The sequence below is a fragment of the Trachemys scripta genome, chromosome 15 (genome assembly GCF_013100865.1).
Source record: "Trachemys scripta elegans isolate TJP31775 chromosome 15, CAS_Tse_1.0, whole genome shotgun sequence".
NCBI classification, from domain to species: Eukaryota; Metazoa; Chordata; order Testudines; family Emydidae; genus Trachemys; species Trachemys scripta.
This window is the reverse complement of record NC_048312.1, coordinates 20,386,190-20,414,184: the sequence shown is the minus strand read 5'-3', so window position 1 is coordinate 20,414,184 and position 27,995 is coordinate 20,386,190. Positions and strand designations below refer to the sequence as shown.

At 48.1% G+C, this 27,995-nt stretch overlaps 1 protein-coding gene across 3 annotated transcripts in view; it reads left to right on the top strand.

Annotated features, from left to right (window-relative positions):
• The first annotated feature begins 27,094 nt into the window (after positions 1–27,094).
• The window catches only part of UPB1 (beta-ureidopropionase 1), a 40,855-nt gene continuing 39,954 nt past the window's right edge, over positions 27,095–27,995 (top strand). Inside the window, exons 1-2 of one of the 3 annotated variants that reach the window (XM_034791373.1) lie at positions 27,095–27,204; positions 27,670–27,818. In XM_034791373.1, coding sequence (XP_034647264.1) covers positions 27,718–27,818 — 101 coding nt within the window. In that variant the 5' untranslated portion in view covers positions 27,095–27,204; positions 27,670–27,717. Of the gene's footprint in view, positions 27,205–27,297; positions 27,346–27,485; positions 27,819–27,995 lie in introns of those variants that run through there. The other 2 variants (XM_034791374.1, XM_034791375.1) reach the window with 2 other exon arrangements.

The following is a 27,995-nucleotide window of genomic DNA, read 5'->3' as shown; positions in this document are numbered from 1 at the left end:
AGGGACTTGAACCCAATTGTCCCTCCTCCCAGGTGAGCATCCTAGCCCCCAGGCGACAGGTTGTTCTGGGGTGGGCTGCTCTCTCTCTGCCTGGTTCAGAGGAGAGATTTGAATCCACATCTCCTACCTCTCAGGTAAGTGCTTTAATCACCAGGCTATAGTCATGCTCGCTCGCTCTGGCCCACTGAACAGTCAAGTATTTATACAAAGCGGAACAGTTTCAATAGGAGAGATTGAGAGCAATGCACCCCAGACTAGCCTGTAGCCTTCTCCCTGGGGAGCGGGGAAGCTCTGAGTTCAAGTCCCTGCTCTGGAGTGAGGATTAAACCTGGGTCCCTACACGGGTTGTTGACCTGGGTCACAGGCCGTGCCATTGTGTCTTCACTGCTATTGTTACGCTAGCGAGATGAAAGCATCCTCAAGCTTTGGAGTGTAGACGTACCTATAATGGGTAGTTAGAGGACCGTATTTTCCCCAGTCCCTTCTTTGACTCCCCTGAGGACCATGTGTGTGCCATGACGGGCACTTAAAATATCGGAGATTCACGTTCTCTCCTCATAAAACGGGGGGTGGGATTTTCAAAGGAGAGCTTATGGGAGTTAGGTCCGTACCGCTCCGGTTGACCTCCATGCCTAGCTCCCGTATGTGTCTTTGAAAATCCCAGTTTAAATATGCAGCCGAGGGGCAAGCCTCACTAGCCTGTAAAGGAAGCAAGCTCAGCACTTTGGTGCTACAGGGAAGCAGGACTTCCTTTGAAAGCCATGACAGACAGACTGAGTTTGAGATCCACAACAGGAGCAGGATGGGATCAGAGGGCTGCAGTGCCAGCCAAGTAGGAACTGTCACTGGTAAGATCCTGCAGGGAAACAGGAAGGGAAGTGCAGCGCAAAATGTCCTGGTGAGAGCTGAGGATGCCCCAGACAGGTACTCCGAGATTCCAGTGAGTTTACATCTGGACTAAGGACTTGCAGCTGCATCCTTCAGGAGGGAACTGGCACTCCCTGGGCTGCAAATGTCTAATGTGTCTGTGTTTGGGTTTTAGGGTGGCGTCAGGCTCTTATACTTACCGTAATCTTATCCAAGAGAAATCTAATGAACCGAGAATTGAGCAGTAAGGATCAGCTATACAAGGAATGAAAAACAAACCCAGACCATTTAAGTGTGAGCTGCACTGATGGTGCCTCTTGAACCCGTGTCCTGTTATTGTTAGTGTGGAACGCAGAGGCCTGGGCCAATGAAAATAAGGAAGGCATCCTGAGAGAGACAGATTTTTATCTTTTGAGATTTGTCGTGACCTTTCCTAGACTATAATAAATAAAATTGACTAGGGAATTGGCAAGTGCCCTATAAGATGTAGTCCTGGTGGCAGGACTTGGCAGAGAATGTTCTGCTTAGCAATGTATTCTGTTTAGCTTTAAATGCCTATTTCAGAGGCATGTTAAAGGACTGAGCTGTGGTAGGTGCTGAAGCTGCCTTCTGTAGGACAGAGGCACTGCATTTGGTGTGTGCATGTCTGTTGCTTCTGATCCTGGATGGAGAAGGTTGCTTAGGCTCTATGCTGATTCTGCCTTTAAAACTGAGCCATAAACAGAAACTAATGAACAAACCAATAGTTTTCCCAGTGGTCTGAAAGCTGGTGGGGAGGAGACCCTCCAGCCCCTGTGGCTGAGTCCAGTCCTCGAAATTATTGAAAGTCGCAGGTGCTCAGCAGCTCTGAGGATTAAACAAAACTCCACCATTATTGTTTCCTGCCTTCATTCCTTCCAAACAGCCCTTCCCTTGCTGCACAATGGACACCAGTGATATTAAATCACTCAGTCAGTTGGAAAACTTGGCTCATAGCAAGCAGCACGAATTGTAGCTGTGAAACTTGCTAGCTTTTGGATGAATTCCTGCCACATCCCGTCTTCTGTTAAATATTGGCATAAGTAAGAGTGTGCCTAATCTGTCTGATCCTAGTCATGGTGGCTGGGGTTCTGATACATATGGATCTTTATAAAGAGGGCTGGGAATCATATAATGAAATAGTGGAGCAGTTTCTTGATGCTAATTGTGTATTATCCCTTTTGAGCCATAAGTGACCTTGTGGACTGTTGTGTGTACTTAAAGTACCACTAAAGCCAAAGAAGGAGAGTTATATGGCTATTGCAGCTAACTCATGAAGACATTTGTCTCCAGTACCACTGTCCCAGTGAAAAGACTTCTGGTTCCATCCACAGAATAAGCAATTTGTAAAGTCCGTAGATGTTTCTGGCAGAACTGAAAAATTTGAACCAGCACTGTGAATCAGGAGCAAAGTTGGATGATGCTTTGGGTCACTTGGGTGTGCCCGCAAACATGAACCCAGACAGAAATGCTTGCCATTAGAGACTGATCTTGTGTTTTCCTGAAGTGTGGATTTGCTGTGTCAATGGAAACTGCAACAGAAGAAATGGAAGAGAAATTGGTCAACTTCTTAGCTACATACAGAAATGCTCCACACAGCAGCACTAAGCACCATCTGTGTTATTTTTTGGATGAACACTTCATTCTCGAATGGATTGCCTCAAACCAAAGATCCATTTGTAAGAAACAAGTAAAACAAGCTGCCAGTTGGCCACATAGCATCCTATGGAAATTGTACATGGCCACCATGGACAGGAGACTTCCATGGAATCCAAAAATGGTCACAGTTAAGTTCCACGCTACACACAGTAAGTCATGTTGACCAAGCCCCATGCAGACACACAGATCAGTTTGAATGGCAGAGCCACCACCTACTCCAGGGGTGCCCAACCTACAGCCTGCGGGCCGTATATGGCCCACCAGAGCATTTCATAAGGCTTCACCATAATATACTAACGGCCGATTCATTAGCGTTTTGTCTTCATGTTTACATCACTTTAGTTTACACAAGTGTGTAAATAGATTGTCTACATACAGTGTTGTCTATCTAAATACATATGAAACAAGCTGAACCTAAAATATAAATCAATACAGGTCACTTTAAATCTTATTAAAATATGTAGACTCTGTTTGGCCCACACAAGGTTGTGCTAGGTTTATGTGGCCCTCTAGTGTAATAAGGTTGGTCACCACTGACCTACTCTAACCAAACTGTTGTTAGAGAGACTCCTTTTTTAACCATCTGCAGCACTGGGTGTGGAGTTATAAGTGAGAGATCCGGTGTCGGGAAGGGGAGCAACAACTAATGACACATTCCTGAACTGACACCAATCGCTATTCTCTCAACACTGCAGCAAGAGCAGATGATCCTTGAGGAGAGACGTGCTGCTTTCAGTGTTAAATCAGAGGGCTCCTTAGCCACGCAGCTCAGGGAGGGTGCATCTAGGTAGACCGTACAGTGAGGCTCGGGGGGGGCAATATGTTCAGAGAACAAGCATTGCTGTGGGCAAGTAACCCCCACACACCTCTTTGATTACAATAGCCCAGAACATGTTGGAAAACTTCTCTGTATTTTGGGAAGCTGAAGACCTCATTGCGATGGGTAATCAAACGATGCTGCATTGGCTGTGAATCTACAGACACCGGTATGTTAACAAGCAAGTTTCAGATGTTCGGCTGCATCCACATATGTCTATACAGCCCACTCCTCACCCAAATTCAGCCCTAGCACAAATGACCTCCCTTTCCAGTGATGACAATGAGAGTTAACCCCAGAGCTGAACTGGGATCTTCATGCCCAGCTTTATACCCAGGGGCCTAGTGCTAAAGGTGCTGAGCATCTCCTGTAAGGTGCCCTCAGCATCAGAGACTGATTTTGATGGGAGACGAGGGTGCTTCATGCCTGCCAAAGGGGTGCTCACACCTTGCAGCAACACACTCTTGGCTCCTTCATTACTAAGGTGCTTACCATTTGGGATTGGCACAATACTGTAGGTATTCCCTGCCTTTCTCTAAATCCCTTCTGAAGACATTAACAGAAGGGGGGAGGGGGAGAACATCAGTCCCTCCCAGAGACCCTTCTACCCTCCTTTACTTCCAACAGGAGACAATGCTAAAGGTTGCATAAAAAAATTCTCTTCTCCCATCACTAATAACTCAACACCATAAACAAAGTCTAAGGCCAGCTGCTTGTCCTACAGCTGTGTCTTTCTGAATTCATCAGACCCAACATCTTGATTTCCTTCCAAAGGAAATTCACAGTAATATCTCTCATTCACACTGAAGCCTGTCAAGCTGCAGAACTAACCAAGGCAACATACATGTGTGTAATCAAAAAACAGGGTCTTGTGTTCTTTAAATCTGCCCCAACTCTGTGGGTAGCAGTTGTCTAAAAGGCAGTTTTCAGCTGGCTGCTGTCTCTTAACACCTGCTCCCCAAAGACTTTCCTTTCCATACTGATTTCTGCGTTTTAAAATTATGTCAAAACTTAACGCTTTCCACAAACCAGATCCAGACAGCATAGCCTGTGTTATCAGAAATCCCCAGGATGATTGCACCTCCCATGATATTAATGCTGCATGGCCTTCTTGATGATCATCAGAACCAATCTCGCAGTAAGATTTCACTGTGCCACTCAAGTGTGAGATGCCATGTCTGCATGTTGATTTCGCCTTCTGTTTCATTTCCCCCGCTGGGGATCTTCGATTCACTGCTCATTCTGGAAAATGGTGTATTCAGCATGGAACCCTTACAATGACAGATTAACCTTCTCTTCCCTTCCATCCCTGGGTCAAGCTGCTCTGGCCTTTGGGCCTGCAGGTCTGTAAAACGCAGATAGCTCAGAACCAGTGAGGCTAAATGTTGAGGGCCTGGACCTCATTTACATTAAGGCCTTTTTATGAATCAGGCCCTGATAGAAGTACTACTCTGTCCCCAATACAGCCATGTTCTTCCTGTCTAAGAAGGGAGCTCCCTAGGTGGTTAGCAATGTATTTGCTGTTTTTCCATTTGGTCCGGTGCTCCGTGTGTCAGCTCTCTCAGTATTAAAATGTGTGTCCCTGTTTTTCTCCCTGAATAGACACAGCCGCTGACATCGCCTTCAAGATGAGGAAACAGGTTCCTGTGCATCTTTCAAGATCCACGCCCTTTGACTTCCCCTTGCTTCTACGCATCCTAAGGTCGGTAGAAGCTGCTTCATGTAGTTCTTTGCTGATTTTTGGTCAGTGCTGCAGTTAGGGATGCAATGGCTTTCCAGCAGGTCAAACCTGACCCCCACCCAACCCCCGTCTGGATATTTGCACAAGAAAAATAAACACAGGACATAGCATCAACACAATCAAATAACATAGCGCTGGGACATACAGCTCTGTGCTATGAAGATACCATGGCAGGGAGCTCTCTGCTATGTCTTTATGCCTCTCAAAAGCCTTTATACTAGTGAAAACTGTCCAGTAACTCAGACTCACCCATGAACCCCATTCCCCTTGATGGGACCTGTGTGTCAGCCCAAGCCATGAACTCCCTCCCCAGGCTCTGTGGGTTTCTCAGACCCTTGATGTGATGCCAATGTTGTATTTGGCTGAGCATTTATCACTGGCTAGTGTTTGCTTGTTCTTCTCTGGTGCTCGGTGAGAAGATGGGCATGCCATCTGTGTCTCCCAAAATAGACTGCCTCAAACGGGGTGGGGAGAGAGGAGTGCCCCATGTTTCATAAGGAAGCTTTTGTTATGAAGATCTAACACTGCAGTCCCAGGCTCTGCCAGCTGTGGAGAGGAACAGATGGAGAAGGAATATAAAAATAGATCTAAGCAGGCTCACTCAGCTACTTTCCCTCGCTTGCTCAAAGTGGAATCTCAGAGGTTCTCTGCTTAAATGAACAAAGTGGAGAGCTGGGTGGTGTGCAGCTCGCTATCTGGAGCACATTCAGCCCTTGTTGGACTCAGGGACGCCATCTCTATTAGGGCCTGTCCACACCACAGCTGACGCATTGAACAATCCTGTTTGCTCACAGCTGCTGTGAGCACATTCCAGCTCAGCTTCCCTGGTGCAGCATGGACAGCTGTGGTGGTTTTCCCCCAGAGACTCCATTACTAAACTGTGCTATATCCTACCTGTGGGGCAGTGGGGTTAGACTGCAGCATGGATCTCAGGATGATAACTTTATACACAACAGCTAGGAACATAGTGTTAGTTCCCTGCTCAAGACTGTTGATGCTAGTGTGCTTTCAGCCACAACATGGGCACAGTTTTAGATTCTAAATTAGAATCAGTGTTCATTATTTGCACGTATCTGGGAAAAGCAGTGGGGACTGGTGAAAATGTTCACAAATCCTCAACGTTTCTTGAATTTTAGCACAAGCTGTTCTTCAAAAACTTAATTGCAGAAAGTGCAGTGTTTGTTGTTCTCTAGTTTAAAGAGTTTGACATCTAATCAAGGAACAGAAATAATAGTACGTGAATAAAGATTAGCAAATGGAGTTAGTGAGCTGAAAATCGTTCCTCCAAACCACCTGGGGAATATTTACAAATAACTACTGTGTTCTTGGAGCTTAGGATCTGTTCATGAACAGAAACAAGGGCTAAAGCCTACATTTTCAGAAGTGACTACTTGTTTCAGGTGCCTGGATTTTTGAGGGCCCAAATTTTCAGGATGTGTGAGCCACTCATCCTCTGAAAATCAGACCCTTTTGAGGTGTCTCAGGTTGGGCACTCAAAATCATTAGTCAGTTTTGAAACTCTAGCCCTTAATTCACAGTAACTAATCCACCCTTCTAATAATAGTGACTTTTGGTCTTTCTCCTTGGGATCCCAGTAAGGTCTCAGATAGTAGAAAAGTGTCAGCAAAGGAAGGAGTTGCTATGAAACCATCCCGGAAAGGAAAGGGATGTAATAGGAGCCACAGGCCATGTGTAGCTACTCTGGAGAAAAAAATGTCATTGGTCTATGCTGGCCTTGTCACGTGGCCACCAAATACAGACTTAAAGTAGCCAAGAACAAGCATATTCTTTAAGAGTAATAGGGAGGGGTACTTTCACTGTCTCTTATCTCCCTCCTATCCCCTCTCTGAGAGTATAAACAAGGGTGAAAGCAGAAAGAGGTGATGGAGATTGGCAATGGCAGCAGCAGCATTTGGAAGACGAGATGACACCGTGGCCCAGAAAGCATATGTCTAGGTAGAACAGTGTCCCCTGCCTCTAGCTTGGCATCCACACTCTGTCATCTCCCGTTAACTGAATAAGGATCAGATGGACATTTCCTGACTGTATTTTCATAATGCGTTAATTTGATACATTCTGAGCATCTTCCTGTAGCAAATGTTCCTGAAGGTAATTGAATGTGAAGGCAGGGAGGGGATGGCAGGGAAAGTAGAGAGCTGGATGGATCTGCATAAAGGGGAGAAGGGGATAGAGAACTAAATTTTGGCATCAATTGGTGGACAGGTGTGTGTTGTCCCCTTATACCAGATCCTGACAGTGGCTGCTGTCACTCTTTTTTCCTGTCCTTTTCTCTCTTGTTTTTTCTGTTTTTCTTTCTTTTCTTCTTCTTCTTTCCCCTGTTTACATTGTGTTTTGCCGCCTTTTGTCCTCTTCCCCCTCCCCATTCTCCCACTTCCCAGAAAGCTACGGGAGGTGAGGGTGTCTGTGGAGGTAGCCCAAGGCTGGGCTGAGCAGAGCTTGAACTAGCTGGGTGCTGCTGGAGCCTGCACACCTGGACATGTGAGCCGACCCCACAGCTGCTTTTCTTAAGGATCGTAGTGGGAGCAGGGTGGGAAGATGCCTGGTTTTACCTGCAGACTTAGTAGCATGTTTGCTGTGAGTGTGCGTACTTAGGGCTGGATCAGGGGGCCTGCAACTTCCCCTCCCATGCTGTTCCCCTCTACTGCCAGTGGAGAGACAAGAGACCTGACTGGAGAGAAACGGGGTCACAGATGGACCTGAATGGAAAGCAGGGAGAGTGAGAACAGAGAGCACAGACACGGAGGATGTCATCTTTGAGTCAGACTGGTCTGGGTACATTTCTACTTGTTCAGTGCTCCTTTTTGTGCTTTGAGCTTCCTAATTCATCCCAGCTGAGGTCAAATGTCACGGTTTGACTTGGTTACCACCGTTTGCTTTGTACTAGAATGGCGCCTTCCGTCCAAAGAGCTCAGTGTGTTTTACAGATAGCAACTAAAGCTTGCTGATGCCCGCAGGAGAGAGAACTACCCCCCCGTTGTGGCAGAGATGGACATAGAACCCAGAGCGCCTGATTCTCACTCTTGTGCTTTAAGCACAGCAATGATAGTTGTGTTCCTGTTAACTCTTTAATGTACAAGGTCTCATAGTCCTCAACATCCCACCCATATTCTCTGCATTCACAGGTCTGCTCTCCTGTCCATTCCACTTCCTTGTTACCTTCCCCTCTGACCCCCATCTTTCTTGCATTCCTCCCGGGACTTATACCCAGAAGATCTTCTCCTCTGACACTTTTTATAGCTCATCAGTCGCTGCTTACAAGTTTCTTTTTTACATGCCTGCCGCCATGCCCTCTCCTCTCCACAGCATCATTCTCACTTACTCCTTCAGGATTTTTTGCCAGTTGTCATCTCTGCCTTCCCTTCCAGCTGCTCACACCACAGCTGTGCCTGTCCCATCAGCACATGACAGCATCAATGGAACCTTGTTTGAAAATTTTACCCTGAACATGAGTGATCAGGAACACGAGACAGGAATGGGACTTACTCCCATGAGGCCTCTAGGTGCTACCACAATATAAATGTTTAACAAATTCATTTTTCTTCTTACAAACCCAGTTGGGTTTGACCTGTGAAGAATCTATAGCACACACACAAACACGCCCCAGATCATACTTGTATAGACTAAGACACACACACTAGTGCACAGAAGATAAAACATGCACAAAATCCAGCCCAAGTAGAGTTTGTGTATTTAAAACCCCGAGGCTTCTTTTTTCAGAGGAACGTGAATCATGGTCAAAAAGTTGGTTGTGGGGGGGACCTGCGTCAGGGGAAGATCAGCTCATCACTCCTGTGCAGGTTCCTCTGTTTAATGCCTTATTTCCAAACAGTTTAAAACCACCGTTAGCTCCTTTCTCTGAAGCCTCCAGTACAACATGTGGTGCCGGAGTCAGAATGCCAGGCTAGAGAACTATGCGTCTGTTCAGTGAGGGCAAATTCCATGTCCTTTTGGCAGGGCTCCTTTAGCTAGAAATAGGATTTCACAAAAGGTCAAGAGTGGTGTTAGTGGAACATTCTCTCTGACCAACACCTGCCACCAGGAACCCTCCAGCCCAGACCTTCCTGGGCTCAGCCTGCTTCTCTCTGAGTCCTGAAGGAGGAGAACTACTGGTCTGCACACAGCTGCAGTCCCCTGGTCCTGACTCTTATTTTAATAGTTATCTTTAGGAATCTTTTCCTTCTGTAAACAGAGCCATGAAACAGACTCTTAACTCGCTGGAGGGCACTCTCATTTGGACACTTACCAACCATCCCTCCATCAGCAGCAGTGAGTCTGCCACTGCTTTGATGTGCCTGTTTGATGTGCATTGTCAGGAACAGTGGAAAAGAGCTGTCTGAACCTGCCCTGGCTTTTTCTGTGGGGGATTTTCAAAAGTTCCTACGTGATTTAGGAGCACAAATCCCATTGACATAGGCACTTTTGAAAACCTAATGCCCCCACTTTACTCTGAACATTGGGCCCTTTGAGATTCCTAGCCAGTCATTGTGGCCTCACTTGTCTGAGTTTAACTGAAAATTTTGAAAATGTTCCCTCTAATTCAAGTGGTCAGCCTCTCCCGGTGGCACTTACGATATCCTAAGGGATGAGCCGTTCTCCTCCTTTGCCTTGGGAAGGCCAGTGCGTCCTTTCTCCCAAGGAGGGAAGTGGCAAGGTAAACATGCAGCTACCTCAGTGAGAGCTTCCTCTTTCATTCTGGTCTCAGTCGTGGGCAGTTTTTCCAGATCTTTCTCTGGTAAGGCCGGACTCTGGGGCATGATCAGTGAGAAGTTTCCAATCTCTCCTAGAACACATTCAAAACTCTCTCACTTAGGCTGGGCCTCTGCAATCTAAGTAGCTCTGAGATCACAAGGGCCTTCTCTACAGCTTCCTGACACCTGCTGTGACTCATCTCACTTACCTTGCAGCTCATAAAGGTGCCATTTTCTTCACCTCAGTAGAGTTGCTAACATGTCACAACATGCACAGGTTGTGCTATTTTTACCTGGAGGCTCAAGAGACCCAAAGGGCTGATCATTAAATAGGGTAAATCACCCTAATAGGTCTGGCACTGGATGGTTTTCAGTGCCTTTCCCCATCTTTTGTCATGGACTGGACAATAAGGTGTCATTGCAGAACAGCCCAATACGTAAATAGAAAACGCCAGATTCCAGTCCTGTAAATGGGTCTGAGAAAAATGCCCTGGGTTCTTTCATGTGGCGGATTGTTGCTGAACTAATAAAGGGAGAGAGTCTTTACTGGTTAATCCAACTGTATGTGTAAGAAGGTAAGGAAATGTATTAAACACTTGTATTGTGGTAGTACCTCAAGGCCTCAACTGTCTCGGTTCCCATAGTGCCAGGTGTGCCATAAACACAGAGTAAAAGAGCTTACAGTATAGAGACCAGACATGGTCGCTGAGATAGACAAGCAGGAGGAGGGATGGGGGAGCACGAGTAACAAGTGCTGGGATGTTTTAGCCCAGACTAGTGGTGTACAGTTTGTACCCAGTCAGGAGCAGTAATTCCCTGTATGCATTACGGAAGGTGTGAGCTCTGAGGAGGGATTTGGGGGAAGATAAGGTGGTGGCTTTGTGGATTTTGACTGGGAATGTGGGAGCAAATACAAAGGGGCTTGTGGGTGAAGTAGCCAAAGAAGTGATTTGAAGCTGGCAGAGCAAAGGCAGGAGTTAGCCTTGCGGTGGGATGGGAAGATAGGGCAGGGCTAAACTGTGGAGGGCATTGAAAGTCTGGACAAGAAGTTTGTGTTTGATGCACTGGAAGAAAGGGAGCCAATGAAGGGACTAAGGGTGGGGTTATCAAAAGGGCTCATCCTTGGCCTAACTCGGGTCCCACTGAAGACCATAGTAAAACATGCGTTGATTTCAATGGGAGCAGAGTTAGGCCAACAGTGAGCCCTTTTGAAAATCCCACCTTTAAAGAACTTGTATATCCATCACTGTCCTCTCCCCTGAATTGCTCTGCCAGGAGGATTTCATGGGCTTCGAATGCGTCAGAAGCCCAACACTGAGAGGCTCTGACATCCTGAGGATGCATGAGCTGCAGCTTTGACAAATAGAGAGATCCTGTAGAAAGGCCATGTGGGTATAAAGAACAGGAGTACTTGTGGCACCTTAGGGTACGTCCAGACTACCCGCCATATCGGCGGGTAGCGATCGATTTATCGGGGATCGATATATCGGGTCTCGTTAAGGTGCCACAAGTACTCCTGTTCTTTTTGCAGATACAGACTGACACGGCTGCTACTCTGAAACATGTGGGTATATTTACCATTGGATTTAAAAAAAACGTGTCCCCCGCCCCCAAGGCTGAATACTACATAAAAAGTCAATGTGTTTGATGCAGTCAGTAAACTGTGTACACACAGTATATTCACGTACATGGTGCCGACAGTTGTGATGAATTACACTGCCACGTGGTACACAGCATTTACAGGCACCTTTGACTTCCTCCCCTAGGCACTGACCTCTAGTCCATCTCCCCTGGAATTTATTCTAACATTCCAAAACTCTCTAACCAGATTCCAACAGATGCTATTTTAAAATGAATTAAAGGGTTCCTTCTTTCTCTCCCAGCAGTGAATTTCTACCCCCATCTCTACTTCTCTCCCTTATCTAAAACATTGCATAGGGCTGCAGTGCAGGATGGGCAATTTTCAGTCTTGGTCCACTAATTCAAAGTCTGACAGCTTGTGATTCATCAGGGCTAGAAATGTGCTTTTTATACCCTTAGCCAGGAATTCGCCCCTTTCAATGCTATAAGACTTTTTTGCTTCAAGCCAGGGTAGGACACAGGCAAAAAAAACCCTATTCTGTATAGTTTTTTGAGATTACTACCATAGAGGGCTTTTTACACTGGAAAATTCAATTGTGTTAGAAAGCAATCTTGAGGAACTCTGTTAAACACTCAGAATAGACTAAGACAATAGGGTTAACCATGACAAGCTGACATGATGTTAAATATGACAGTTCCTGTCTAAACTGAGGGCCACATCATATTTCACCTTATTTTAATTGCCAAAGTTCCTCATGATCAACACGATGTAATTTTCTAGTATTGACCAGCCCTTTGTTATGAAAAATATTCTACAGAAGACTAGAAAATGTGGGCCCATGTCAAAACATGAAGGGGGTGAATGAACACTGCAAATAGGTGGGTGGATTATAGTTGTTATAATTTTCTTCCCAAGGCCTGTATCTGGATGTACAGTAATGAAGGGAGCTGAACAGCGATGGAGAGGAAAAATAGTACCCTGTGTATAAGAACTGAGGTTGGGCACGAGCCGAGTTGCAGAGCACTGTGAGATGCATTCTGGCATCCCCTAATGACAAGGACACCAACATTGCTGACTGGCTCTCTTAGGAATTGTTGCTTGTGGGCAGCGGTTACTCAGTGTAAAACATCTTGGCTGTTCCAAAGCTGGATTTGCAGATACAGCCAGCTACGGGATCATCTGTAAATGATAATCCTTTAGCCTCTCTCTCCACTACTATTCCTGCACTAGGAGCTGCCAATAGTAAACTCTTTCCCTTGCCACTGGTTTCTGCTAATTCATTAACTTCCCACGCTCACCCGTTAGATGCACGTTTGTTAACTTTTACCCATCACATCCCACTCTCTGGGGGAACCATGCGATCTCCTGCCTGTCAGGGCCATGAAAAATTCCAGCTGGAGTGAGTCCAGCAGCAGAGATCAGCAGCTCGGTCCTCTTGGGACATTCCAGCCTCTTGGTCCTCCTGGCAGAAGCCATGTGTCTGCATGTGTCTTGCTTCTCCACCCCCACCCCCTGGCTCTGAGCATCAGATGGTGCTCTGCCAGTGAAGTGATGTGTTGGGGTGAGGTGGGAGAACTGGGCTTGTGTGGAGAGGGGTTGTTTTTTTCCTTCAATGATTCTAATTATGTCAGAAGAAGGCTCCCCCCACCCCCGCCTCCGAGCCCAGACTGGCTTCACGGGAGCATCAGGAAGATGATTTATGTTGCTCAGTGGCTGGAGCTGAGCTGATGCTGCTAGTTCTCATTATGCTGGGGCCAGGAGAAGTTTAATTTAATATCAATGTGTTTGTGGGTGGAGACATGGTCAACTGCCAGTTCCCTAATGTGGAAGGTAGGATAGGGAAGTGTGGCTAGGTGGACAGACCCACTTATGAGTTTTAAGTGGCTTTGTCTGATTGATCTCTGCTGACTCCAGCTGCATCATTGTCATTTAGTGCAGGGGCAAAGAGAATTCCACAAACAAGAAGTGATCTGTCAAGCCCAGCTTCAGGGTCAGGGAAGCCAGCCAGGAATGTTCTCTCTCACACCACCCAGGGGGACAGTGTGGGTTCAGAGGGAAAATAAAGGTGACCATTACCCCAATTTAAAAGTCATTGCCCTGAGTAAGGGCCATTTCCCAAGATTCTGTGCAATCAAGGCGGCAGTTCTGGAATATAGTTTCCAATCCTGATGGGAGGGATAGGGCGAGACCTTGAAATAATGCAGCGTTAGCAAATGGCCATCTGAAAAGATAAAGCAGCAGGAAATGTTCTTCCAGAGGCTTCGAGCCAACTAGTATTATTCATAAGATTTTATACATACATGAGAAATAACATAAATGTGACCTACTTAGTCAGGGAGCCTGGCATCGAATGACCAGAGTATCGCCTCTTAAGGCCCGAGCACAAGACATTGCATGGAGTGAGAAGTCACCTGTGCACCTTGAGATACAAGATCACCCAGCTGGTTGTCTACAGGCAGAGGATCTTCCCCCAGGAGAAGGGGAAGGGGTGGCAGTGCCTGTTGGATGCACGGCTTCCTTTGCCTGTGACTAGGGCTGTCTATCTCCAGTACGATTGATGTCTTAACAGCTCTTGAGGGAGGAAGGACATGTTCAACCTAATGGGATAATGGAATAATATGCAGAGCATTTCAGCATTGAGACAGGCCAGCTGGTGGCTACAACCATAAATAACCAAAGGAAAACAAATTTATATGTTTCAGGAAGCAGCACAGTGCATGGGTGTGTGAGTGTGTGTGTGTGTGTGATTTGTATATAAAGAACAAAACCCATTCTATTCAGCCATATCAGGGATGTCAAACTCATTCTGTGGAGAAGACCAAATTCCATCTTTAATGATGACCTCAGCAGCAGGCTATAAATTTAGGGCTATTTTCCCCTCTGAACCCACAACAGAATTCCCACTGATGGCAATGGGAGGGCTGCACAAAGATCAAGGGTAGAATCTAGTTAGCAACTAAACCTTTAGTTATTATCATCCTTAATCGTTTGTTCAGAACCTTACTGGCACCTTAAGTATCATTTGAAAATAGCCCTGGGCCTAAAGAGGAGGATCTCTGGCTTTTGTTTCTCTCTGTCCCCATTCTCCTTTCTGTGCTTCTATTTCCCTTCATCTTTTTGTGTCTCCTCTTTTTTCCCCTCTGCAGCTAGTTCCAGTTCCTGCCCCCATAGGCCTCCTTCCAAAAATGAAGCCATTAATGCTGGCATTTGAAAGAGTCATCATCAGCTTTTAGAGTTCGCACCCTGGTGAGATTTCTGGGTTGGGGAATTCACTCCTCCCAGAGGATTTGTTTTAGGCTGTCTACTGACTCAGATGGACAACACTGCATTAGTTACACTTGGGTCACATTTGGAAGGTTGTCTTTGGAACCCTGAGGGCTAGAAACTTTTCTCTTTAAATGAAAGCTTAGGTCACGGAGGCCACATAGATACAGCTAGTGTCTGAATGCTTTACCCTCTGGGCAATATGTGTCTCTCATGGTTTTATCAGCCCAGGGCCCCATGTATGGTTCCTTCAGATAACATGCTGGCTCCTGGGTGGTGACTGTAACTGTTTTTATCTTACTGCTCTAACTGGCCAGATTCCAATCTCAGCTGCATGGCATACATATTAAATAACTCTAAATTTACACCTCTGTAGTTGAGACCACAATCTGGAACAATGACAAGAAATTAACGAAAAAGCCAATGATATAAGATGCCAACATGTCCCAGCCCAGGACCACAGAGAAGCCATTCTCACCCTTTTCTCCTTTCCACACTGCTTGTTGGCTATAGGCTCATTCCCCTGGGTCTCACTTCCCCCTGGTTAGCTCATGTCTTGGCAGCCGTTCTCATGTGCTGGGGCAGAAGCGTGGGGAGAGTGTCACGCTTTCACAAATGGAGTTTCCTTTCCTGTTCCTCGTTTACCATTCAATTTAGCAGCATGTGCAGCTTTCATTTGAGGAACCGGCTTTGGGTAAAAGATAAGTTGATGGAATTCACTCTGTTGAAGTTATTTCTGTCACTAAGAGAGCTGGAAGGAAGTCAGCTTTACACACACGTTACTGTTTGGCCTGGGAAGGTCTGAGAACCCTCTAAACTCTTGGCTGAGAATTGGCCCTCTCCTTTTTATCTAAAAGCTTTTTGCTTTCCTGTTAAGTTAATTAAGCTTCTATTTTGTCTTCCTTGTACCATGTTGCCAGCCCCTAGCCTTTTCATCGGGACATGGATTCAATAAGCATCATTTACAATGTCAAGCTTAGGTGACTACTGTTTGTTTTCAGAATTCAGTCCGTCTGTTCAATTCCATGCGTTACTGTGGAGCCAGCAATATTAGCCTTGAGAAGCCAAAGGAAAACCTCACTGGGGTTAGCGAACATCCCTCACATGAGAATTGCTTTTAAAAAAGCTATCACGCTCAGTGTTTCTTCCACGTCTCCTAACGTAAGAGAGAAGGTATGGTCTAGTAGTAATAGACAGAAAATTAGGAGTCAGGGCTCCTGCAGTTTTGGACCTCAACTCCATGGAGTTTGAGAGATTCGTGAGAGTTGAACAGTTGAGAGTGGATGACTCTGGGGAGGTTTTTTCATCTAGGTGATTGAGAGGAGTCCGCAAAATGTTGCATCTTCCTGCAGGTCCATGCAATCTGCCATGGAGGTCTACACCTGAGAACCCATTTGTAGTACTGAGACCTTTTACTGGACACCTTACCGTATCTGAGAGGGTTGAGTGACGCTGCTGTGGCTTGGGGATATAAAAGTTCAAGGGGGACTAGTTACTACAGTTTGACTCTGTCAGTTCCAGTTGGAGGTAGGAGTAGGAACACAGTGTTCTTTGGGAGTTGAACAGGCCCAAGATATTTTGTTACTGATTCCTTTGGTCACAGCTGAAGTGTCTTCTCAACAGTTCTGGGTGTCAGCTGATAAAGACCCTGCTCTCCATTTCATGCTGTTCAGTGGAAGATCAGAGGCTAATGAGATTAACATAGTCCATGATTTGATTATGGATAAGGCGTCTAATGTTGCAACTGCAACCCGGTTGGATGCTGCTGCAGTGCCACGGTAGCCCAGATGTCATGCAGAGGGTACTCAGTTCAGCCTGGTGATTGAGGAGGCAGTGTTGCCATGTTGGAGACAGTTGATATTAAACGTAGTCCTCCCACCCAAATCCAAATCCAATACAGCATGTTTAATATGTGGGATGGAGTTAAAATAGAACTGGTGCTGGTGTAGTGCCTTAGAAATGCCTATAGATTAGATGTAAAGATCCCCCACAGCTCCAGAGTCTCTGCTTGAGCTGACAGTTCCTCTTCACAGAAGTAACACAGAAGCTCCCCAGAATGGTTCTCGGGCTAACTCAAAATTCCATGGTTGCCATATACCATGGTCCAAATGGTTGCCATGGGATGTGGAGAATCTTCAGAATTCAGTGGGTCCTGCGGTTTATCTTGTTAGACCACCACACTCTGTTATACTATGATCTAATCGCAGTAATAACAAGTAACCAGGGCTTTGGAGCTGTGCTCCGGCTCTGCTCCAGCTCCAGGCAAAAACCTGCAGCTCCACTGCTCCGGAGCTGCTCCGTGCTCCAGCTCCGGGCTTCAATCCAAAGCCCTGCAAGTAACAGTGAAAGTCGGCATTCTCCTTTGAGCAGTTCCATGCCGTATGCCCATTGACAATCTTGCCAGCAGAGGTGTAGACTAGAGATCAAACAAGAGCTTCCCCCTTGAACTGAGCAATGAGAAAATGACAGAAAAACAGCTGGGATTGCGGGCTACCTCTAATTTCCTTTGCAGCATCACAGGATTCGGGCCACATTTAAGAGCTCAGGGTGCCTGCAGCAGATCACTGACACCCTTTTGGAGGAAGAAATAACACAGGCAGGGATTCTGATGGGCTGCTGAGCTGGATGGAGAATGGGAGTGGAGAGCACAGGAGGAAATCCCCAAACCCTTTTGTCTAATAGTAATGTAGATAGATTTGACCCTTCGTTTCTAATTACTACTCAACAAATATATGCAGCCATATGCTCAGCATTGCACCATAGAACTGAAGAGCAAGTGAGGGCTGGGGAATCAAACTCACAGTTTATATTGGCTACTGACCATCTCCAGAAAGGTCAATAGTATACAGGATAACCCCGGGACTTGAACGTCTTGGTCTTTCTCACTCATGGAGGATGTTAAAAAGAAGCGAGCACCCATGTTACTGAAAGCAGCTTTCTAAACTCTGCTCAACTGAATGTGAAATTGCAGTTAATTGAAATGGGTATTTGAGAGCCCTCTGCTGGTGGCTACATTGCTGAAAACATCAGCTTGTAAAATATTTTCCATGTGGCTTTAGCCAGCTGAAAACTGTTCTCTCTAAATATTTGGGTTAAGTACAGAAGAAAAGAACTTTTATCCTGAGTGCTAAACACGCACAATGCTGCAGCAGATAAATAATTACTAGCATTCCTCATCTTCACAGTGCTTTACAAACATGAGCTAATTAATTGTCATAGAACCCCTGTGGACTGTAATATTAGCCCCATTTTATTGATGGGGAAACTGAAATAGAACTTGTGACCAAACCCAGGTCACACAGCGAGTCAATGTGAGAACGGCAATTACAACTAGTTTCTGGCTCCAATCGGGTGCTTAGACCGCTATCCCATGGAACCTCTCACTCCAGTTAAACAGAAATGTTTTTCTAGATAGAGACAAGCCAATGCAGTGTACAGAACAGGGCCGGCTCTAGCATTTTTGCCCCCCCAAGCAGCAAAAAAAAAAAAAAAAAAAGCTGCGATCACGATCGGTGGCAATTCGGCGGCAGGTCCATCGCTCCGAGAGGGAGTGACGGCCCCGCTGCCAAATTGTCGCCGAAATGCTACCCCCCTCTTCATTGGCCGCTCCAGGCACCTGCTTGCTACGCTGGTGCCTGGAGCTGGCCCTGGTACAGAAGGACCCCTCAGAAGCTAGAGTGGCACAAACTGGGGCCCACTACCCACTATGAAGACTGTGGGTAGGATTCTGACACCTGGCTAATCTGCAGGGCCTGTGGAAGAGAGGAAGATGGCTTGAAGTCTCTTTTCACTTCCCAATCCAGGGGCTGGCTGGGAGTTGGTTTGGTCCTTGGCATGCTTTAGAACATCCCAATTTTTATGCCAACAGTAACCGTTTCTAAGGGGATTCAGCCACTCCTCTTCTGATCTCCAACATGCCGCCTACTCTGGCAGGAGACCAAGTAGATGGGATAAAGCCAACTATGTCAGGTTTCTGATATACAGGGCTTCCCCCAACCCAGGAGTGATCGAATCTCGGGCTTTACTGTGGTCCATTATAAAGATAAGGGATATCTGAAAAATTCTGATCTGGGTTTAGATTTTGAAACCACCACCATAAACCCAATTTTGGCCCTGCCCCAAGTTGGGCCCATCTCTAAATCTGACACAAATACTTCTCACATTTGAATAAAACAGAATTAGAAAGAGACCCATTCAACTGTACTGTATAAAAAAATCCATATAATCAACAAGAAGCCATGTTGTAAAGGGGACAGTTTAAAACCAGAGCTAAAGGGAATCTTCCCACACCACAACTGCCCCACATAAGTCCCCTAGATTGGTTTGTGAACCAAGGAGGGGCAGGAAAGAAGCTAGTTAGTATTAGTTACACTTTGACTAATCTAATACAGCTAATCCTTTTCTCCTCCCCATGTTATTTTATAGCTGTCATACCTCTGATTTTTAACTTTGCTCATTTGCTGCCTGCCCACCATCTCTTTTTAAACATATGGAATTACTATGCTCAGAAATACCGTGTGAGGGATTTTTTTCATAGCTGCATTAGAAGGAGTGGATCCTGCCAGCATATCTGCTATCAAAATCCATTTCAGTGGCACATTCCACATTGCAGCACAATACTTTATTTTTTTCAGGTGAAAAGGGCAATGGCACCATAACATAGAAAGCAGGGGTGAAGTTAAGCATGAGCTTACGTGACCCCACATGCAGTGAAATCCCTTTGCTGATATTAATAAAAAGCAGCATAACCCTTTGGAAGGTAAGAGGGTGTTGCTGGGTCAAGGGTGCCAGTTGTTAGCATTCTAGTCTCTTTGGAGCGATCTTTGTGGCTTGTTTCAGGGAAATGATGGTGAGAGAAATTGTTAGGAAATGTGAGCTAGGAGAAAGCAACAGAGTCTTGGGAGGAACACAGGCCTTCTGGGGGAGATAGGAATGTACATACTAATTATGCAGGAGGGAAGACAGAGATTCTACTTTATAAATACAATCCTGTCTGCTGGTTCTGACCTGCAGCCATGTTCACCCTTTGCTTATGACTTAAGTTACAGTGGAAAGATTGTTTGAATCAGTTCTTTGTTTTTTTTTCCCAGCCTCGGCCTGACTTCTGGGTTTGCTTGGCCCCTAATTCCACTTGGTGCCTCAGGGCTCTGAGTGTCTCGGTTATGCTAGTGACACTAACCTGGAGCTTGTGCGGAATAATAAGCATAGCTGATGACTCCTAGCTATAGGAAGCTTCTGTTAGGAGAATCTTGCAGCAAAGAATCTGGACCATTTTAATCAGACTTCAGTTTTAGCACTGGAATGCTGTCTGCCCAAACTGGGATTTCAAACTGGGGCATGCAGGTGAAGAACTGCTTGCTGTACACATGGCATCCAGGTGGTACCCCGTTTTTTACTCTGGAACCTGGCATCACTAGGCATTTACATCTGGACCAGTCCTGTCCCAGGCATCTCTGAATTCCAACTATTTAGTAAAAATATCACGTTGATAGAAAGGAAGTGTGTGCACCCTTTAGAATTTGTTTTGAGGGAGTTGTCAACCATTTTAAATTATCCCTTTGGTCAACTATCTCCATCTGAGCTGATTACCAAAGCAACCTCCATTCATATCAGAGGGCTCCATTATTTCACAGAATATTAGATGGTCCAGGTAATCCAGAACATTGGATGCAAACCTCTTTCAGAATTTTGGGGAAGTTCTGAGTCAGGATTCAGAGCTGGATTCACGCATCATAACTCTGATCTATCTTTGTAAAGGATTGAGTCGGGATGTTCAGATTAGGATCCAGGTTCTCTCTGTATTTGATCTGCCATCATCTGGGGGAGCAGAAATCATATTCCTTTATTAGGTTATCTTCCTGCTGAATTTCAATATTTGGTGCTTTGGAAATTTATGTTGGCCATTCTATTCCTTTATCTGTACACAGTTCCGGAGAAATAGTCTGGTCTCTCTCCATCCCTATTACTACTTCTAGTTCTGTCATTACCCTTAGTAGCAATGACTAGGAATGTCTACATGGCCCATGTTACAGCGCAGCTGCATCAGTGCTGTGTCGACACGCTTTATCGCCGGGGGAGAGCTCTCCTGGCAATAAAAAACCCACCCTGAACAAGCACGGCTCCTGCAATAAAGCACTGTCTATACTGGCGCTTTTCAGCGCTAAAACTTTTGTCGCTCGGGGTGTGCTTTTTCGCCCCGCAAGCCCCCCTCCTCCCCCCCGAACGACTAAAGTTTTAGCGCTGAAAGTGGCAGTGTAGACACAGCCTAGGCCTTTGTTGTATTGATGCAGAGTGGTTAGTCTAGTACACAGGAAATGTATTGTTTTTTCAGGTCTCTTCCCTACACAAGTATTCTTTTCAGAGGCTTCAACTTTATTGCTCTGAAGTCAATTTCCTACACGTAGTACACTTTAAACAAGGCTAAATTACAAACAAACAAGCCACCAAAAGAGAAGTCACTGTGAGTTCATGCTAAGATTAGAAAAGAAACTTGGAGAACAGTTCAGCTATGTGACCTTATTCAGGAGCTGGACACGGAACACACTTGCTGCTATGTTGTTCTCTATCGTTTGCAACGCGCACAGAAAAGAACTTGGTCAATCCCAAAACAAGGCCAGACCCTAATCAGTTTGTTCCCAGGATGGGCTCCAGCAATAGCACAGCTAGGAAATGCTTTCCCAGCTCACAGCCATGCTAGGTATTGACATGAAAATAAGCTGTGTGTCGATCCCTTAAAAATCCCCCTGTAGTTTCAGCTGGATACAACATTGATTTTCTGTTGTGCAGTGTTGTTGTGCACTGTTAAATACCTGCCACCTTCCACCCAAGAGGTGGATGAAGTGATTCTTTATATATAGCCTTTAAATCAGCTAGTAGAGCACTTTAGGATCTTCAGATGAAAGCTTCTATATAAATATCAGTCATTATTATCATCACATTGCAGGAAAGCACTGGGAAACACTGGGAAACAAATATTTCCTCAAAAACCAATTCTCCAGGCTCATGACACTGGATATTCAGGTAGAACTGCGGTGATGTGTCTAGTAGGAAGGCTTAGATAAAATAGATAATATGCTAACTACCCTCTGACTAAAGGAGTTCCTCCCTTCCCAAACTGTTCCCTTTTTCCATTTGCAATTTGTATTTGTCACCTTTTGTGTCACAGCATAGGACCATCCCAACTATTAACAAATATTGAAAATTCCCCAAAAGACTAGAAAATTGGTTAACTAATTTCCTGTGTCCTACTTCCACGCCCCCTCCTCTACTCACACAAACATCAAACCAGTGCCTTTCCTCCTCTACAATTTGCACATAAGTAAGGCTGCATGTCTGTCACAGAGGTCACGGATTGCGTAACTTTCTCCGTGACTTATGCAGCAGCTGGTGCGTCTGGCTCCGGGGCTGCCCGAGCAGATCAGGCAGCCCCTGGGCCAGCCGCACCGGCCGCTGCTGGGGCAGTTTGGGTGTGGGATGGGGCTCAGGGCTGGGGCAGGGGATTGGGGGGCAGGGTGGTGCTTACCTGGGGGGGACTCCCTGAAAGTGGTCAGCAAGTCCCTGCAGCTCCTGGGTGGAGGGGCCAGGGAGCTCTGTGCGCTGCCCACAGGCATCGCCTCTGCAGCTCCCATTGGCTGCAGTTCCTGGCCAATGGGAGCTGCAGAGCAGGAGTTTGTGGCAGGGACAGCACATGGAGCCCCCCTGGCCTTCCCTCCCCCAGGGGCTGGAGGGACATGCAGAACTGGGTAGGGAGCCTGCCAGCCCTGCCCCCACTCCACCCCTTCCCCCAAGCCCCCGTCCCGCCTCTTCCCGCCCCTGCTTCCCCCCATTCCACCCCTTCCCCCAAGCCCCCATTCCACCTCTTTCCAGCTTCGGCCTCCTCCCCTGAGCGAAGCCAGGAGCCGGCAGGGCAGGCTGGGGCTGGGTTGCTTGTTGCTGCCAGCGCCAGGCCCCCTGCTAAACTCCCAGGCCGCCCTGGACCCCACATCCCGAAGCGCAGGGCCCCCCAAAGCATGGAGCCTGGAGTGGTTGCCCTGGTCCATCCCGGCTCTGGTCACCAGCAAAGGTGAAAAACAGGTTTCCTGTCAGAGAAGAGCTGTATATCTATCTACCTGTTTACATGTGAAATGAGTACGGTAACTCCTCACTTTAAGTCGTCCTGGTTAACGTTGTTTCGTTGCTACGTTGCTGATCAATTAGGGAACGTGCTCATTTAAAGTTGTGCAATGCTCCACTCTTATGTTGTTCGGCTGCCTGCTTTCTCCATAGCTGGCAGCCTCCCTATGCCCCCCCCCCCCCATCCGCTGGCAGACCCCATGGATCAGCGCCTTCCCCTTCCTCCCCCGCCTTCTGCCCACGGCAATCAGCTGGCTTGCGGCGTTTAGGGGGCAGGAGGGAGGGGGGAGGAGCGAGGACTTGGCGCGCAGGCTCCCCCTCCCTCCCCGTCTCCCGAATGCCACAAGCCAGCTGATTGCCCCAGGGAGGAGAGAGGGGGAGCCTGCGCACCGAGTCCTCACTCCTCCCCCCTCCCTCCTAAACACCGCAAGCCAGCTGATTGCCCCAGGCTAGGAGGGGAGGGAGGGGAAGCCTGTGCGCCAAGTCCTCACTCCTCCTCCCCCCCCCGCCCACTAAACGCCGCAAGCCAGCTGATTGCCCCGGCAGGAGGGAGCGGGGAGGAGCAAGGACTCGGCGTGCCTCCCCCCTCCCTCCCCTGCCTCCTGCCCGCAGCAGTCAGCTGGCTTGTGGCATTTTGGGGGCAGGTGGGAGGAGTGAGGACTCAGCGTGCAGGCTTCCCCCTCCCTCCCCTGCCTTCTGCCCCAGGCAATCAGCTGGCTTGCGGCATTTAGAAGGGAGGGAGGGAGGGGGGAGGAGCGAGGATGCAGTGTGGGAAGTAAAGGGGGACAAGGTGGGGAGAAGAGGCAGGTCAAGGGTGGGGGCTTGGGGGAAGGGGGGAGTGGGTGGGCTGAGGGTTGAGCCCCCTGCCCCTGGTGCTTGCAGAGTAGGGGAAGCTGCCGCTGCTGCGCAACGTGCTTCTCCTAGCCTACAGCACCTTCAGCCTCCTTGCCTGCCTCATCTCCAGTGCCAGTGGGCTGTGCCTGTGTAGGGTAAGGCAGGGGCACCTCCCAACTATAGTACTGTACCTGTATTAAACTGCTTGTTTAAAACTTATACCTGTATTAAATTGCTTGTTTAAAATGTATATAATGCCTTTTGTCTGGCAAACATTTTTTCCCCTGGAACCTAATCCCCCCTATTTACATTAATTCTTATGGGGAAATTGGATTTGCTTAACATTGTTTCCCTTAAAGTCGCATTTTTCAGGAACATAACTACAACATTAAGTGAGGAGTATTGTCTTGTTCACAGTGGGTCTCCCAACACTAGTCTGAACTGAATGCAAATAAAGGTTTGTGGGGACATCAGAAAGAAACTAACAGAGAAAAACAGCTTGCGGGAGAGAATCTTATCTGGTGGTACAGATCAAAGATCTGGCTGAGTATATGTGGGCAATAGAGAAGACACTCAGGCAGCCTTCACTAAGGAAGTAAGAGAAAGACAGCAGTTGTGCTTCATGAAAAAGGGGTCTCAACCAGCTTTGGTTGAAAATACTGAAGAGAACTTTGGGTGAGATAAACTTCTTTAGAGGTTAAACTGTTATTTAAGTTTAGTCTCTAGAAAGCAAGTTATGATTTTGCTTTATATGTAGCCATTTGTTTCCAATATTCTTACTCACTATTACTTGAATCTCTGTTATGATAATATAGTTATAGTGAAAACAAGAATAAATTTAACTAAGCAATAGTCCTAAACTGAATCTTACAAGCTTGAGTGTACTGTTCCGTTGGGAACAGCAGGCCTGATGATTGTGTGAGTGTTCAGTGGATAAGGGGCTGGATGCTGCAGAGAATGCTTTGAGTATTCAGGGGTTGGTGTGTGCCTATCACTACCTGTACAGAGAAAGCAAGGCCTGGAAAGTAGTGTTTTGCTGCTAGAGGCTGGTGGTTTCAGGGCACAGACCCATAACAGGCGCAGACCAAACTATTTTGTGCTAAGGGCAGGCAGTGGTGAAGTGCCTCACAACCCTGGGTACTATCACAGGAGAGCATATGAGGGGATCTGCAAAGGCTGGCATTTCCAAATGCAGATGACCCCTGGATTCTTTTTGTTTAGATTAGAAGTTAATATAAGTTACTCTTCCCTTGCAAATATTTAACTTAGTTAACATTTGCTATTATCAGGGTTTTCAAGTGCTGTGTGTTGCCATGTGTCACGGACTCACAGGTCATGTCTACTCTTGGCCCCGTACAGTCCCTGAAGGGAACCCCCTTCAGTGTGACAGCCCTTTTCAGGGGTCCACTCTCTTGGGGGTTAAGCCCCTCCACCTCTTGGAACTGCTCCTCTCTGAGCCTTTAGCATGCCTGTCTCTTGCCGTGGGCCCCTTCAGGGAGTCCACTCGCTCTGGAACCCCGGGGCCTCCACTCCCAGAGGGAATAATGCAATCCTGTTCTCTAGACCGGAGCGACTCTCATCCAGCGTAAAACAGGAGGGTTTACTGAGCATCTGAACACAGCATAGGAAACTCTCTGGGGCCTCAGGCCTGGCCTCCCTCAGCACAGTACATCTAAATCGCTCCTACATCCAGGTGGGCTCTCCTTCTCTCCATCTCCAGCCCAGAGACCTCCTGCTTTCCAACGGGGCATCCGATATCACCTGCCCCCAACCTCCGCCTCTGTCCTTTGTCTTCTGTCTAGGTAAACAGGGTCGCCTGGGCCTCCTCTCAGCCATCCTTTGTTCCCCACTGGCTGAAACCAGCTGGTCAGGTCACTGGGGTCCTCTCTCTGCAGCCCATTGTCCTCCCATTGGCCAGAACCGGCTGTGTCAGCCAAGCTGGGCCTCCTGGTCACTAGGTCACCAGTCACTGGGGTATCCATTCTCCTGGCCATTGGCTGGGGTCCCAAGTTCTGTCGCTGGGCCTCTGTAACAACAAACTCCCTCTCCCATCACCTCGTTAAACCAGTAACACCCAGGGAAACCGAGTCCCACCCCCTCTGCATGCAAACCCCTGAAAAAAACAAGAAAATCCCCCACTTCGTCACACCATGTCTTGTAGGAGACTTAAAGAAAAGACTCTAAAAGTCATAGTTTTGATCTATTAAGACATTTGTAACAGTCACTGGACTCTGTAATCAGTCTTCTCACGGGAACAAAATGCTTACACATAATTCATTTCACAATAATACCTCAAAGCAGAAAGCATGGCCAGTAGTTATTGACTCTGGTGGGAATAATGAGGTTTAAACAGGATGGCCTCTTGGTACTTACTAAAGGAACTATCCTTTATTCATACCCACTGTTCCTTGTCCCAGATTGGTGTTTAAATGGAGGCTGGTACATTGCCTCCTTATTTTGTCTGAGCTGTCCTTTGTGTAGTAGATTGATTCTCTCTGGCTCTGGGATGATTTTCCAGTGATAACCTGGGGCTCAAAGCCAAGTTGAGGACTAGGTTAATCATTACCGTTTCTGGCTGCTGTGTGGTGTCTTTTTGCTATTAAAAATGATACACATCATGAGAGGCATGACATTTTGTGTAAACTGTGATGCTCCCTCTTTTCTTCCCCTGCCCATACTGTGGCTTTGCTTACTGGGCATCTTAAAAGTTCTTAAGTGTATGTTATGCCCGTGTGCTGGTTCTAGGTTAGCCAGGGATTAGAGGCTGTGGGGGTCAGATGGGACTTTTGTGACCATCTTGTCTGACCTCCTGTATAATCCGGGCTATAGAACTTCCCCCACAATAGTGCCTAGAGCAGATCTTTTAGACAGCCCCTGCCATGCCCAGGATGTTTATCGCCCCTTAGTGATTCTAACAGGAACAGGGGGTAAGTGGAGGGCCTGCACAGCTCCAGGGGGTTAGTAGGAGATGCAACCGTTCAGCGTTGGGGGCCGGTTCTAATCCAGCACAGGCTGCTTTCTATTCAGCGACAGGCTAGACCAGAGGGGCACATCCCAACCAGCCCTTGGTGGGTGGCCACAAAGGGGTGCACAGGCCATGGAGATGGATGGTGCCCCCACCCCACCCCTATGGTGGTGCCAGGGCCGACTCCAGGCACCCAAGCACATGCTTGGGGCGGCACCTGGTAAGGGGCGGCGGGGGGAGCGCGGCATGGCGCAACACTCTGCGGGGGGGTGGCACAGGGCTCGGCGGGGGGGAGCGGCCTCCGGCGGCGCTCGGCGGAGGGGCGGCGCGGCACTCGGTGGGGGGCTCAGGGGGCAGCAAAAAAGTTAGTTGTCCCTGGGTGGTGCTACCCCTAGGGTGCGTGAGTGGCAGGTTGGCGGGGCCCTGGGGGCCAAGCTGGCACTGCTCCTGCTCAGGCTGCAGCCAGTGAGCGAACGTCCTGTGACCTCACCAGGCCTCACACGTCCAACCCCACAGCAGGCCCCTCTGAGGGGAAGAGGCGGGGGCGTGTCTCACGGTCCAAGGGTCCCATTTGGGGGGGCGTGTCCGGGCTGGCCGCCAGGGGGGTGTAACGGTCACTTAGCCTCAGAGGTGAAGGTAAGCTGGTGCGCCCCGGTACGGCGAGGCGGCAATTTAAAGGGCCTGGGGCTCCCAGCAGCGGCTGGAGTCCCAGGCCCTTTAAATTGCCGCCAGAGCCCCACTGCTGGAGCCCTGGGGGAGCGGCAGCGGCGCTCCGGGGTAATGCAAAGGGCCGGGCTCCCGCTGCCTCTACTGCCCTGGGCCCTTTAAATAGCCGCCGCTACCCCAAGGCCCCGGGGGCTATTTAAAGGGCTGGGGCGGTAGAAGCAGGGCTGGGGTAGCGGCAGCGGTTTAAAGGGGCCGGGGCAGTAGCGGCGGCCGAGCCCTGGGACCTTTAAAGCGCGGCCGGAGCCCCTGGCTGCTGCTACCCCCCCGGTGCGGGACCTGGCTCTGACCCCCCCATCCCCGCCCCTTCCGGGTCCAACCCCGGCCCCCACCCAGCCCCCTACAGGTAACTCCCTATGTCCACTTTCTCCCGTGCAGTCCGCTCAGCTGCCGGCCCCCGCTGCCTCGCTCGTCCTCGGCGCCGCCATGGCGGGGGGTCTAGATTCGCTGGAGAAATGCCTGGAGCGGCACCTCCCCCCCGAGGAGCTCGGCGAAGTGAAGCGGATCCTCTACGGGAACCTGAGCAGGTGCGGGAGGACTACAGCTCCCAGCAGCCCCTGCGCGGGCGTTGCTGTGGGGGGCGCCTTAGCTCGGGCGGCCTTTGGGGGTAACCCAGCTTAGGGGGCGTGGCCATTGCTGGAGGCCTTTGGGGCGCAGGTTCGCCCGAGGCGCGGCGCCCTTGCCGTGTCCAGCTGCTGTTGGCC